Source organism: Aphis gossypii, chromosome 1 (assembly GCF_020184175.1).
Source record: "Aphis gossypii isolate Hap1 chromosome 1, ASM2018417v2, whole genome shotgun sequence".
NCBI classification, from domain to species: domain Eukaryota; kingdom Metazoa; phylum Arthropoda; class Insecta; order Hemiptera; family Aphididae; genus Aphis; species Aphis gossypii.
The window spans coordinates 22,140,732-22,155,501 of NC_065530.1; the positions used below are offsets into that span (position 1 = coordinate 22,140,732).

A 14,770-nucleotide genomic window follows, 5' to 3' on the forward strand; every position below is an offset into this window, starting at 1 on the left:
ATTTGAAATATTATATATTAATTAGTAGTTATTTAATATAATAATTACAATGAAAGTAAATTACGACATTCATTCACCATTACTAATTTTTGCTGATAATAACTTAGAGAATACTCTAAAATAAGTTTCAAAACAATTTATTAATGTTAATTTGTTTTATAGTATTATATATTTATATAAGATGTAACCATAATATAAGTTCATAAAACATGGTAAAGTATTTGTATAAGTATTGAGTTTAACTCATCTTATAAAAAACTATACATAATACTAAAAGATTATTTTTATTTAAAATATGTACATTTTATAATTAAAATGTAGTATTATTAATTATAAAATTCTATTAAAGATAATGAAAAACAACCACAATAAAATGTAAAAAAAATTCTATATTATTACATTAATTTTATGTAATTCTAATTAAAACGTTATTATAATTAACACATCATTTACTTAAACAAAACTGAACACATACAATTCCATCTCAATTAAAATTATACGTTAGGAAAATAAAAATATACATTACGTCAATGGTAATACAGATCATTAATAAACTATATTAGGAAAATATAAAATTAATATCAGTCTTAATAAAATATATTTGGCAATGTTTGAGAATCAATTTTAGAACACATGGTAAGTCTTTCTTGAACATTTAATTTATACACAAAAAAAAGTAAACAGTAAGAAATAAGAATAATTGTATAAGGAAAAATGTAAATACTTACATATATTTGTATAAAATATACATTTTAATAATTAGATATGTATATTCACTGTAAGTATATGCATATCTAAAAATATAATTGATTATTTAATAATACAATTAATATTACTATATATGATTGGGACATTTTTGTAATAACTAAAAGATTATCTATAACTTAAATATAATTTTTTTTCTTTTGTTTCAATGAGTAGGTCATGTTAACGTCTTTAATGCATTATCGTTTAAAGTAACTCAATGGGTTCATCATGCTTACGATTAGTCAAAAGAATTTCTGGCACATCTTCATTGGGACAAGTTTCGGGACTATATTGGTTTTTCTTCGAAATTTCTTTTATGTATGGATACAATGAATGCAAAAAGAATAACAAGTGTAACAGATTTTTCATAATAAAAACTGAGGCATTTTGATTGAACACAATCCACATATACATTCGTATGCCCAAAAAAGGCATTTGAACTAACATTAAATGCATAAAATTATAACATACTGGTTGTGGAAGTCCCATTGGCTTGGTATCAATGTCTGGCTGAGAAACATTATACAATACCCATAATGGTAACATGAAGTTTAAAAAAGCTGTAGTGTAGATCAAATACTCTATGTACCCAATTTTAGCATTTGATGCTATAACTATCGATAATATTTCAACAGAATCAAAAATCTCAATAATACATGCATTTGTAGGCCATTTATCACGATCTACTTGTCGTCCAAAACATTCAGCACTGATTAACAAATAAAATACAATACCAGAAACGCCAATAAGTAACTGCAAAAAAAAAAAAAAACAAATACAATATTTAAAAAATTGTTAAAGGTATGTGAATATGGATTATACATTATAATGGTATAATAGGCAATAGGTACTTTACCTTGAGCATTTGTGGTCCCATAAAATCATCATTGGAAACCAACGAGATGACATTGTTGGAAAAAATCATCATAATCTTACTGAACAACACAGTCACATATGTGGCCCAAGTGATGCAGTTTAGGTATACAGGATACTTAGCTTTGCATTCGACAAGATTTCCTGTCTGTTTACTGCGTTCATATTTGTATTCTCTATAACAGTTGAGGAAAGTGTGGTAGAACAATAATGTCAATACTATGTTGAGCATTAGGAACAGTATGTTTGGATATCTGGAGTAATAAGTGTTCTGGAACACAATCATTATGTAATAATCCAGACAGAAAAATTGTAAAATCTGTAGGGTAAATAACGCCCCCGCATCCAAAATGAAAATCGTTCGCATTTTATTCATTGTCAAAACGGCCCCACAGCTGTAGAAATTTATTTACAATTTACATTAAAATACACAACAGTTATTACTTATTAGACTAAAAAGAATTCTAAATTACAGAAACAAAACAATTGTTTTAAACAATGACAGTTGTTATCAGTTATCACTTATCACATTGTTTATAGTGTTTATACACAGATTTCAAGTCCGTCGTACATTTGTATTTCTCAAACAAACAACACCCCCCCCCCCGGCTACCTACAGCTTTGTTTCTCCTTCTTGTCCTTGAAATTTTTTTTTATTATTAAAAATCTAGCTTAAACCATTACATTTTGTATCTAGGTCAAGACTATTTTTGTTCTTATTATAACAGAAAATTTTTTTACCTATGAAATAAATTTCACAATTATTTATTAATTGGTATACACAAATACACAATTATTATAATTGTCTATCTTCAAAAGCAATTTTAAGTAATTCCCTAATCCTTAAACAGTTAAATAATTTTTTTTATATTGTGAGTAGTGAAGTGATGTATTAAAACAGTATAATTCTTATAACTTACCAACTAACCGGTAGTCTCATATAGGTATATTAACTTGTAATTTGTATTAGATAATTTTAATTTGGTGTAGACTAAAAACAATAGTGTTCTAATTCTATCATAATGTTGCATTAATTGTAGTATAGTGATTATAAAGTATGATACATATGGCACATCAATAAATTGTACTACCTATATTTTAGTATTCTATATTAAATTTAATAAAACAAAAATGTTAATAACATTATTGACATTTATTTATGTATTGATGGAATTAAGGAAATAAATATATATAGCATTTCTTAAATAATATTAGGTATTTAGGTTAAATCAACGTAAAAAATATGTTTAGTCTCCTGAATATTTTTTAACTGTATTATTATATTAATAAATTTTGTGTACTAAATTATATAGTATAAATTTTACATCCATTCTTTAACTCGAAATAATATAATATATTTAAATGCTACATACAATTTCATAAATTTTAGAAATAAAGTAGGTAATTCTAGATAGAATACAGAAATAGGATATTAGGTCTTAAAAAAAACATCTAATGTAATAGCTGCGCCTACATGATATAATGCATTCTGATACACCCTCTATAAAATCGAACTAGATAAATTAATCACAATTTAATAAATTGATCTCTAAAAAAACTTAAAATAAGGACATGTTTAGAAAATGAATTATGTCTGTAATAAATAAATTTTCCATAACAATCTTAATTATTGAATAATAATAATAAAATAACTCACTAAGACAAAGAAAATGCATAAAAGAATGAAATTTCCTATTTTCAAAGTTGTAGTAAAATAATAACTCTAAATCACTCATCAAAACCAAGAAGTGCTTGGCGTATTATAGTTAATTAAAAATATATATAAATTATTGTAAAACCGAGACATTTCTAGATATACTCAGTGTCTAAAATTTAAATATATCATTCCCCTACATCGTCTGGATTCAGATGACAATTAGATATTACAGTTTCAATTATTCAGGATCTAGAAGCTGACCATCACAGACTGGTAATTGACTAAACATACTGCAAGAGAACTGTTCATTAGGACATTTTGTTATCATTAAATTACATATGCTTTGTTTTTAATTTAAGGCTTAGAGTATATGAATATATACCAAAATAGTAGGTGCCATATGCTCAACATTTTCAGACGTAAGGCAAACTACTGTTTAACCACTTACACACAGCTCACCTTCTCACAACTGTAATCTATAAATTTTTTTTTTAACTTTAAAGAATAAATATTAAAAACTTTTTATTATACTAAATCCATTGTTCAGTAACTACTTACTCACCCATCCATTTTGATCTTGAAGCAATCACTTTAATAAAGCCTATTTTGGCACACCACTTAATCTACATAATATACAAAATACACTTAATGGTTTTGATATCTTAGACTAAAAAATAAAATATTACTAACAATTTAAATATTTTATCATTGTTTTGATTTTTTTATTCATTTTAACTAAATTAATTATAATTAAAATATACATAATACAATCCAATATTATAAAAAAATAGTTTATTTTAAAAAGATACCAAAACTCATAAATCATAGCAATTTAAATACAAAGTATATTTTAATTAAATCATATAATACAAAAATAATTAAATTCAAATATGGTGAACAATCTATAATGGTTTTAGAAAATTTACTATACATGTAAAAATGTAAGTATGTATAATACAGAAATTTAAAAAAAAAAAGTTATTCATCAATATGGGTTTTAATATGGGCATAATATGATCTAAGGTAATTATACTGTCTGTTACATATTTTACATACTAAGTTTTTAACATTTTTTTTATCGTAGTACAATTTTTTTTGTTCTGTTTTTTTATGAATATTGATGTGTTTTATAAAATTTTTATACATTTTGAATTTGAGTCCACAAATTTTACATAAAAAACTTTTATTTAACTTAACTAAATGTTCAGAACGATGTAATTTCCATTCAGCAATAGAAGTAAAATTTTTACTACAATTTCTACAGTTCAATATAGGGTTATAGATATAATTTAAACCAAGATCATTTAAATGGTTATTAAATGAATTGGTAATATTTGGAGTTTTATTTGGAGTTTTATCTGTAGTTAATGTTTTTAAATTATTTCCATAAGTGTCCTGACTTGTGGATTCTTTTTTAAAATTATCTACATTTGTACAATTAATGGATTTACAACCATCATTCATTTTTATGGTTATAGTGGAGGAAACAGTATTACTATTAGTTAACCATAATCCTATACATTTTTCATTTTTATCAAAATCTATGTTATTCATTTCAATCTCAGTTTCATTTTCCTTCTTTTTGAGTGTATGTAGAATATTTTCTTTGCCTTCATCTGGTATTGATTCCTTCACATCAGTCTTCTTCAGTTTACTTTGTTTAATTTCATTACGTATATCACTAATTTTTGTCAGCATTAAATTTAATTCATCATTAGAATATTCATCAGAACCCTGAAACTGATTAGAAAGTAACTTAATATTATTTTCTAATTCTTCAATTTTATATAAAATGTCTTTTTCTTCAGCTGGTAAATCATCTTTTTTTTCTTCATCACACTGGGTTTTGTGTTTGGTAGGATATTGATATTCATTAATATCTACATCTTTAGGTTTATACTCATTTTTAAAAATTTTCCAGAACTTTTTACATAGAGTTTCCATTTTACAAGTTAATGATTTTAATTTGCCATGATCATTAACATTATTATTTAATGCATCATCAGCTATACAATTAGAACAATGAACAATTTTATTTGTTTCTTCAGACTCATCGAGTTCTGGGCTACTACTTGAGCTGTTATCATTTTGACTTAAGCTATTATCGTTTTGACTTAAGCTATTATCATTTTGACTTAAGCTATTATCATTTTGACTTAAGCTATCAACTGCGACTGCATTGAACTTCTTTGGTCTGCCTCGTTTTTTTAGCTCAACATCATTATTATTAATAATGTTTTTTCTAGGTCTTCCTCTTGGTTTTTTCACAGATGGCTCACCATTACTTTTATCCGAATTATCAATTGGTTTTTCTTTAACTTTATTTCGTTGATGTGTTATATCAGAATAGCATTTATTACGAGTCTGTAAGGTATTCAACATTTCAGGGTTTAATAAATTTTTTTTTATATCATGACCGTGAAAGTCCTCTTCAAATTTTTTTTTATTTTTTTTTCGAACTTGTCTATAATTTCTATTTTTGTATTTAAGGTAGATAAGATTTGGTCCATTGTAAGTTCTAACACAAATACCAGTTCCAACATGTGCTTTATAAGAAAATTTTGAAGCAAATTTTTGACAACATTTTTGACACACAACATGTTTACCAATAAAATCAAAATCTTTGAATGGATACAATTTTAAAGTACCCTTTTTAATACAAAAATTTTCATATCCGGTTTTTATACTGTTATTTTTGTACACGAGATCTGATTTTTGGTCTGGTAAAACTAATAAATGATTTCTGAAAATCTGAAAAAAATATATATACATGGGTATAGGGTATATAAACACATTTATAAAATATGTATATTCTAAAAAATAATAATAATTAAATTTTAAAAATAATAAAATAAATGATTATAAATACTGTAGACTCTAGTAATCTAACAGATATTAGATCAATTAGACCAGCGGTCCCCACTATGCGGCCTGCGGCCCTTTAACAGATTTAGTGCGGCCCGCATTATTAACAGCACTACAATACTCTTTCCTAACAATACATATAATATATATAATTTTTATATTTTTTATTACTATCATTAATAATGTATGCGGCCCGCAAATAATTTTCAAAAATTACATTTGGCCCTTTCTAAAAACCTAGTGAGGACCACTGAATTAGACCAACGGATTACCAAATTGATAGAGGTTCAGGTAAAAATGCATTTTTATTTATTGAAAAACTTTAATTTATTTTATTAGAACGTATAAATAATACATACATACTAATTTAGAGCAGTGTTGAATGGGTCTATAAAGTTATTTTTTGTTTGAAATAATGATATTAAGACTTTTTCTTCTAATTGTTTACACAAAAATAATAAAAATAAAATACAGTCAGATTACTGGATGTACAGGCATGATTAATGAGTCTATTGTAATTATTATTAGGTATGTTTGGATATTAAAAAATATATAGGTTTATATCAGCCAATTTTATTTAACAATAGCCAATAAATTTTATATTCTGAAAATGTTAATAAATTTTGAACCATAGTTCATTAAAGTTAGGGCTAGAGATAAATGAGATCATAACAAAGTAGATAATCATTGAGAGACAAAACTGTATGGATATAATTTCATCTCTAATTATTGATAACTATGAGTTCAGCAAAACTGAGCAAATTTCATACTTAGATTTGATATTGATAGAAAAAATTAAATTATTAAAGAAAAATTTTTTAAAAAGTTCAGGAAACAGATGTTTCTACAGACTATAAAATATATTAGGGTTACATTTTATGAGAGAAATGAAGTAACATTTATATATTACATTAATATATTATACAATACATCTAGTAGATACTTATGGTATGGAAATTAAGGAAGTAAATTGATGGTTTTTGAAAAAAAAAAACATACAGTAAATTTTTAAATTAGTAAAGGTGAAGATACAATTGAAGAATAAGGAAAAATAATAAATTAGAGAACTCTTCCAGAAACTAAACATATTGAACATGACCAAGAGTTAAAATTACAATGGTCTAGACATTTGTGTTCAAGTCCTAACCAACTTTAATACAGAAGAATAGATTGTATAGTACATAATATTATTATGACACCTATTTTATCATATTTATTAAGACATTCTCTATTATGATTTATGAAAGATTGAACATATTTCACCTAGAATAATGATTATTGTCAATGTCTTGAAATAGTTAGTATAAAAATAAATAATTTTAATTTTATTAAGTGTTATGAATGTCCTAATTTTTAATCAGAACCTTACATTCTATAAATTTAAGTAATTACATAAACATTTATACGCTAATTAAGTAATAAATATGACACTAATGAACTTTTTAACTGATCAAACTTAAATGCATAGTCATATAAATGAAAATATCCAAGAAAAAAGAATAAATGAAAATATCCAAAAAATTTGTTTTCATATAAGAATAGAAGATTTCACTTTGTTAATATAATAAATAAAGCATATATTTTCATCATGAGGTTATAAATTATTTTATTTTTAAAAATTTGTAACTTGTGAGAGTACCTAAGGCTAGGATCACACTATGTGTTTAGTCGGTTCGACCGCAACATGTTGTGGTCGCTTCCCGACGGTTTTAAACGGTTCTGCAAATCAGTCTAGTCTGGCCTTGATAACGCGTTTTTTATTTAAACCTATTTTATTTTAAGTGTTGCGATTCAATTACCGATCGGCTCCAGTTGGTAGCAACCGACAAAACGCATAGTGTGATCCTAGCCTACAAAGTAGATCAAATAGTATATTTTGGATATTTAATTATCATTAAATGATTAAATACTAAGGAATTTATATAAATGTAATAAAATGTAAGCAGATTCTAAAAGAATTATGCAAAATGTATGCTTATTTCAATAATTAAAATGTTGATATAATATATTATATAAGTAAGTCGTAAGTGGATCCAAAAATAAGTTTATTCTGTATAATTTATTAATCTTTAGTAAATTAACTTATAGTTTATTCTACAGCATAATAATACATAAAATATTATGAATTATCTACTTAATAAAAAGATAAAATAAATAAATAATAATTACCTTGGATGAATCATTCACTGAAGTAACAGCTTGAAGATTTAATAATTTAAAAAATGGAATTTTTTTCAAATTTGTTTCAGTCATTTTAAAACTAAAACAAAATTAATTATTAAATTAATGATAATATCTCATAGGGTAAAGAATGAAAAACTTAAAACACTTAAAATAATAGTTATACAAGTCAATAATGAATAAATCAATTATTAATTTTAAGTTTATCACAATTTAGAATTCATTGTTTTTTTAATAGGTAATTAAAAGATTTAATTTTGTGCCTATGTAGATATAAAATTAAATTATAATACCTAGGTATTTAAACAAAATAAAGTTTAGTATCTAATATTGTCCATTATTTTAAGAGTAAAATAATTTTTAATTCAATTATTTGGAGAATTAAGTAATTAATAAACAATTTAATAAAATATAATTTGTAATACCTACATATACATTATATTTAATTATTGGTTAAAAGTTCATTATTGGTCTATCTTAAACATTTTAAACTTTTCTTACTAAAATATTATAAAATAGCTACAATTTAGTAAACATAAAATAATTAAAGAGACAATAATAAATAATAAACAAAAATAATTATTTGCCATAAATTTATAAATTGTATTTTATAAATATATATAAAAAAAAAAAAAATTATGAATAATTTGGTATGTAATAAAATTAATAATGGCTTGAAACTAGTTATAAGTATGTTACTCACCGTGGAATATTAAATTAAAATTAGTTATATTCGGTAAATATTTTTGATAATTAAAATGGCATTTTAAGATTAGTTTAAAATAAATAGCAATGTATTAAAATTGGCAAACACATTTAAAAAATAAAATAAAAATGAAAGTAGAAAAAAAGGTAGAGCAAAACACTAAAACAGTAACATCGTCTCACCTCATTTACAGCTTGGCTTACAACTGGCACTAGAGAGTAGACAATCGAATTAAGTAAAATATCGATAATGAGCATCATTATATTGTATCCTACGTTTTACGATAATAAATTATTTATTAAATTAGATATTATTGTTATTATTATTTATTTATTGTATTTAGTTAACTTCAGATTCTAGTAGTTATAAAATATTAAAGTTAAAAAATGTTCATATTACGAAATATAAAATTAAAATAAATGTTATGACTTATGATTGATATTAATTTGATAAATTTGTATTATAAAAATAAAAATTATAAACTTTCAAATATAAAAAATAAAAATATTGCAATCGATTTATTTGACAAAATGTAACAACATCGATTAACTTAACCAACTAGTTAAATATACTACCCCAATACCCCAAGATCATGCAAACAGTGTGACCGTTGTAAGATTCAATAAATTTCTTAGAGATGTTTAGGAAATTATTTATTCCTGTGAAATAATTTCCTTACATAAAAAATAATAGGTACCTACATAATATACGTATATAAAATATTATCAGAACAAAATAGTTGCTGGCTTGTTGCTCTCTTTGTTCACCGCTGGCCCCAAATATGCGATCTTTAATGCACTTAATTTTAACAATAAATGGTGAATAAACGTAATCATATTCATATAATAAAAATTATTTAATTCGTATTTGTTTTGCTTATACATTTATATTATCATTTTAATTAATTAATTATTTTAAAAGTAATAAGGTTTTATGAATATTTTAACCAATACTAACATATACTTGGCTATTATTTTATTGATTTTGATTATAAGTATAAAACGTTTATAAAATACATAATATACAAATCATTTACGTGCGTAATTATTAATTTCAAGTAATTTTTGTATTAGCTATTTGCCATTATAGGTTACCTACTAAGGTACTCGAATAATAAGAGCAATAACCTAGTTTGGGAGGAGTCATATTAATTATTTTTAATTAAATTAAATTATTATGTATTGATATAACAAGTAACAAGTTCTTCAATATTTACTTTATGAGTAAAAATTATTTTTAATAAAATAAATATCTATTAGTTATTTTTGTGTCTTTAAAACAATATAATATAACATATTATGTAAGACGTAATATGAATAATAGAAAAACTATACTCAATTGTATTATATTTATATAGGGCATTAGCATCTTTAAATAAACGATTTATTACTATTTTATAATCGATATATGCAATACGATTTTGTATAGAAATAGGTACCTACCTATTTCTACAGTAAAACCTCTCTATAACGGAATCGCTTGGGACCAACAATTTTTTCCGTTATAAAGAGTTTTCCTTCTAATAGAGGGTCCGTATAGAGAGATTTTACTGTATCTAATTTTATTGTATACGATAAATGTATTATAATTAGTTACTAATAAATTATTTTAAATATAAATGAATAAAAGCTAAACAAACTACAAACAAACGATTTCTGATATTACCTATTTAATATTTATTTAAATTGGGTATAACAAAACTAGAAAGTTTTAGGTAGGTACCTTATAATTGATAGCTTATTAGTATCAGTGGCGTATTTACGGGGGTGGTTTCCGGGTTCAACCCCCCCCCCCAGAACAAAAAAAAAGTTACTTAATGTTAAATAAATATTTTATTACGGGTTTTCTAATAATTTAACGATGTAGATATGATGTAGACTGTCTATATAACTATCTAAGACAGGTTAGTTGGGTTATTTTGGTGTGGAGTATTGCTGCGTTATCTTAATTGCAATTTGTGTTACCCAGATAGGGTTTTTAAAATGTTAACCCCCCCCCCCCTAAGTTTTATACTTTTGAATGCATACAAAATTTCATTTATGCAAATGTATTATAAGTATATTATATACTATATATAGTACCTATATATTATGGTATTGTAGTTATTTTAAGAGTCATTTATCTGTATAATACCTAGGTACCTAATTAAAAATTAATAATTATTAATTAATAAATTATTTATATGATAGGTAATAAGTACGTATACTTATAAATTATAATACATTATTATAATTCATAAAAGCGTAGCGTTTATAGGTATAACCTAGGTTTTGTTTTTAAAACAATTGCAGTGTTATTGACTTATTGTAGTGGTAGAATACCCTTTTACTATAATAATTTGATAATTAAATGAAATATTTTTAATAAATTTACTTACATAAAAAAGTTAAAAATACTTACATAACAACAAAATCGTAGTTTTTGCCTAATATTTTTAGTAATTTTTCCACGTATTATTTTAATAAATAACAGTAATAACTGCAATAACTGAGTTATTGACTAGTACGGTAGCTATAGGTACCACAAATAGTGATGTCAATAATTTTTGAATTTTTCTAGCTAGGTATATTATTGTTTTAAAAATATATGTATAATATATTTATTTAATTCCAAATATGTTGTTTTTTTTTAATAGTTATTCGGTATTTATGTAGTTACATAAAATTTGTTAAATAATATTATACCACTGACCATGAATGAATTTATCGTTATCTTCCTAGTTCATAATATATTTTTCAATTTATTGAATTTATTCGGTCTATGGTTTTATCTTAAGCTGATAATTGATATAAATTATAATATATCATATTGATAGTTATAATACAACTATGGCATGATATATAATATATATAATATATTGACATAATGGCATATATATATCATAGTGTTCTAGTCACTCTACTATATTTTAAAATGTATTCATTTATTTTTAATCGTTGTGTCTAGATACTTTTAGTATTTTTTAATTTAATTTAATTAAAATAAATTATGTGCAAAAATTTAATAATAAGTTATCTTAAAACTCTTCAATTCAGTACCTACCTACGTTAATTTTAAATATTATAAAATCAAAAATAATTTTAGTATGAACACATTGAAAAAAAAATGTATTTAACAAGGCCAGCGGCAAGTGGCAACAAAGTTGTAGTATGGTATGCAGTAACTATTATAGTAGGAGTTGCAGACAGCACTACAGCAGTATAAAATAATAAATGAAATGGCATGTAAAATTATTAGATCAAGTCAGTGTGGCCAGCAGAATAAAAATAAACATTTTTAATACAATTTTGTTGTTACTATTAAATTTTTTTTATTATTTTACTTTTTATCTATAAACATTTTTTACCTATTGGCTATTAGGTACGCATATAAAAATTGTAGGTATTAGGTATACGCAAATTCATAATATAAATAAAACGCATTGAAAAGATTTTATTGAACTTAAAAAATATACCAACTTAGCAGTATTTTTTAATTTGTTATAATTTATTTATTTATTTTAAATTGTAATACCTACTTGCTGACTAAACAACTCAAGCTACTTACTTAATCAGGCTAACGATAAATATTATATTAGATCCAATAGATCCCCTCTTTCTTTAAATGAATTCTTATATTTTTATACATAAATTAACAATAATAGTTAAAACCTAGGTACCTATCTAGTAAGTACACACACAAACACAATACATATTACTTATTAATTTACACAAACAAATAACACAACTGAATACCTACGTGATGATTTATGTAAGTGTGATATCTATATAGGTGCATGTCTATTATCATAATATTATCAAATAATATTTGGAATTTGGAGTATATATTATTATTATGCATTTTTATAAATAACTAGGTACCTAATAATCAATATTGTTATAATGTTAGTAGGTACTTAGGTACTTTAGACGAGTGTCATAATTTAAATTATTGTCTCTTCCTCCTTCCGAAATAATGTTTCTGATTATAGATAACCCCAGTAGGTACCTATGTAAATTACATAAGTAAAAATAAATGTATACTTATCTAGTAAAAAATGAAAAAAATAATAAGCGAATCACATGTAGGTATGTGTAGTAGAGACTAGATGGCATTGGTCGATATATAAAATCTTAATGACCAGAGGAGAAATACAATTGTCAATTATATAATATTATGTACCTAATAGTAATTAACAAAGATACCAACGATACCAACTTTTGAATATTACAAACTATTATATATATTTATATATTGATTAATTATTCAAACAAACGCACATAGTATCACATATTATATTGACGTGTATAATGTGTAGGTATTTATTAATATATACTATACTTAGTATCTAACTAAAACCAATGCAAATGCATGTATATCAAAGGCTATATCATTATATAGGTACACTGTCTACATAATGTTTATTTATAACTTTAATTATTAATTTTGATTAATTTATTGAATAATTTAATACCTACTTTTATACATAAATATATAATAACTATTAAGTTAGGTACCTATAAGAATTAAATTATTTAAATTATTATTATATATAAATAAATAAGCACTTGATATTAAATTGATAATGTTTATTGTTTAATAAGTCTACTATATGTCTTATGGTTTATATTAATAGTTAAATATTTTAGTTAGGACGCGAATTTAAAATTAAAAAGGGTGGTCATAGTGGGTAGCGATCTGCTGTACACTAGGTACCTATCGATTATCGAATGAACCTCGGACATAGAGTAGGTCACTATATAATGGGTGTGTTATATTTGAATGCAATGATAAGTACCATATTGTAAACAAAAAATGATTTTGAACGGAGATTATTTGTCAGCCTAGGATATATTGTTCAGTAGGTGGTGAAAAAGGCGATTTATGTTTTAAAGTACCCCAAAATTAAATCTTGTACAGAAAATACGAATTTAAACAACTGGTGTATGTTTCAAGTTTCTACAACTAGTAATTTTTAACTATAGCAAAAATCTAAAATTATGTGATAGTAAATCGTTATTTTACGCGAGAATTTTGGATTTCGTAAAAATTTAAAGTTAAGATAACATTTTTTTAATTGACCAACGCTCAAGTTTTTTTATAATTATTGTAAGCCAAACTTATGGAAAATCTTGTATTAAATTTTCAATTTTTAGTTACTCATACAAAATTTTAACTGCAAAATAATTTGCAAATATTTATGATTTTGACGAACTCTTGTCAATGTTTGAATTTCAAATGCTAATAAAAAAAAAATTATGCCTTGTATTCTTATAATTTTTGGGTCGCTATAAGACTAACTCATGACTCATGAGAAGTTTTGAATTAAATTTTCAAGTATTTTGAATCAGCCAAAAAAATGTTATCGACATTTATAAAAAAAAAAACACTCGACATAAGCAAATATTTCAAATGTTTATAAATAACCTTAAAATAAGCGTAAATATATATTTTGAAAATTTAACCGTGTATAGATAACGGTAATATAAACATTTGGTGAAAAATTTAAGTACTTACCGTAATTTATTTTTGAGTTACAACTCAAATATAGTACAAAATATTGATTCTGCGTAAAAATTCCCATTTTTCAGTCATTTATTTGTTGCTTGAAGCCTCTTACTTTTTACTTATAAAATGCATCAAGGATACTCATTTTTACATTGAAAACCATCCATGAAGTTAGTTATAAAAAAATAATAAGAGGTGCTAAATTTGAACTAGGGGCTGTTAGAGACCCTTTACAAAGAAATAACACGAAATCA

At 23.9% G+C, this 14,770-nt stretch overlaps 2 protein-coding genes across 4 annotated transcripts; both read right to left on the reverse strand.

The window, feature by feature from the left end:
- Positions 1–369: 369 nt before the first annotated feature.
- LOC114126634 (uncharacterized) lies at positions 370–2,150 on the reverse strand. The gene is made up of 2 exons (XM_027990633.2): positions 1,604–2,150; positions 370–1,500 (listed from the first exon to the last, which is right to left on the reverse strand). The coding sequence occupies exons 1-2, from the start codon at positions 1,994–1,996 to the stop codon at positions 952–954; spliced, it is 942 nt and encodes a 313-aa protein (XP_027846434.2). The 5' UTR covers positions 1,997–2,150; the 3' UTR covers positions 370–951.
- A 1,952-nt stretch (positions 2,151–4,102) lies between these two features.
- LOC114126633 (putative histone-lysine N-methyltransferase 1) lies at positions 4,103–11,543 on the reverse strand. 3 transcript variants are annotated; one of them, XM_050198489.1, is made up of 3 exons: positions 11,430–11,543; positions 8,312–8,402; positions 4,103–6,028 (listed from the first exon to the last, which is right to left on the reverse strand). In XM_050198489.1, exons 2-3 carry the CDS (start codon positions 8,393–8,395, stop codon positions 4,256–4,258), a joined length of 1,857 nt encoding a protein of 618 aa, XP_050054446.1. In that variant the 5' UTR covers positions 8,396–8,402; positions 11,430–11,543; the 3' UTR covers positions 4,103–4,255. The 3 variants fall into 3 exon arrangements, with proteins under 3 accessions (XP_050054446.1, XP_027846430.2, XP_027846431.2); XM_027990629.2 differs by lacking the exon at positions 11,430–11,543 and adding an exon at positions 9,212–9,362; XM_027990630.2 differs by lacking the exon at positions 11,430–11,543 and adding an exon at positions 9,027–9,330.
- Positions 11,544–14,770: the final 3,227 nt, after the last annotated feature.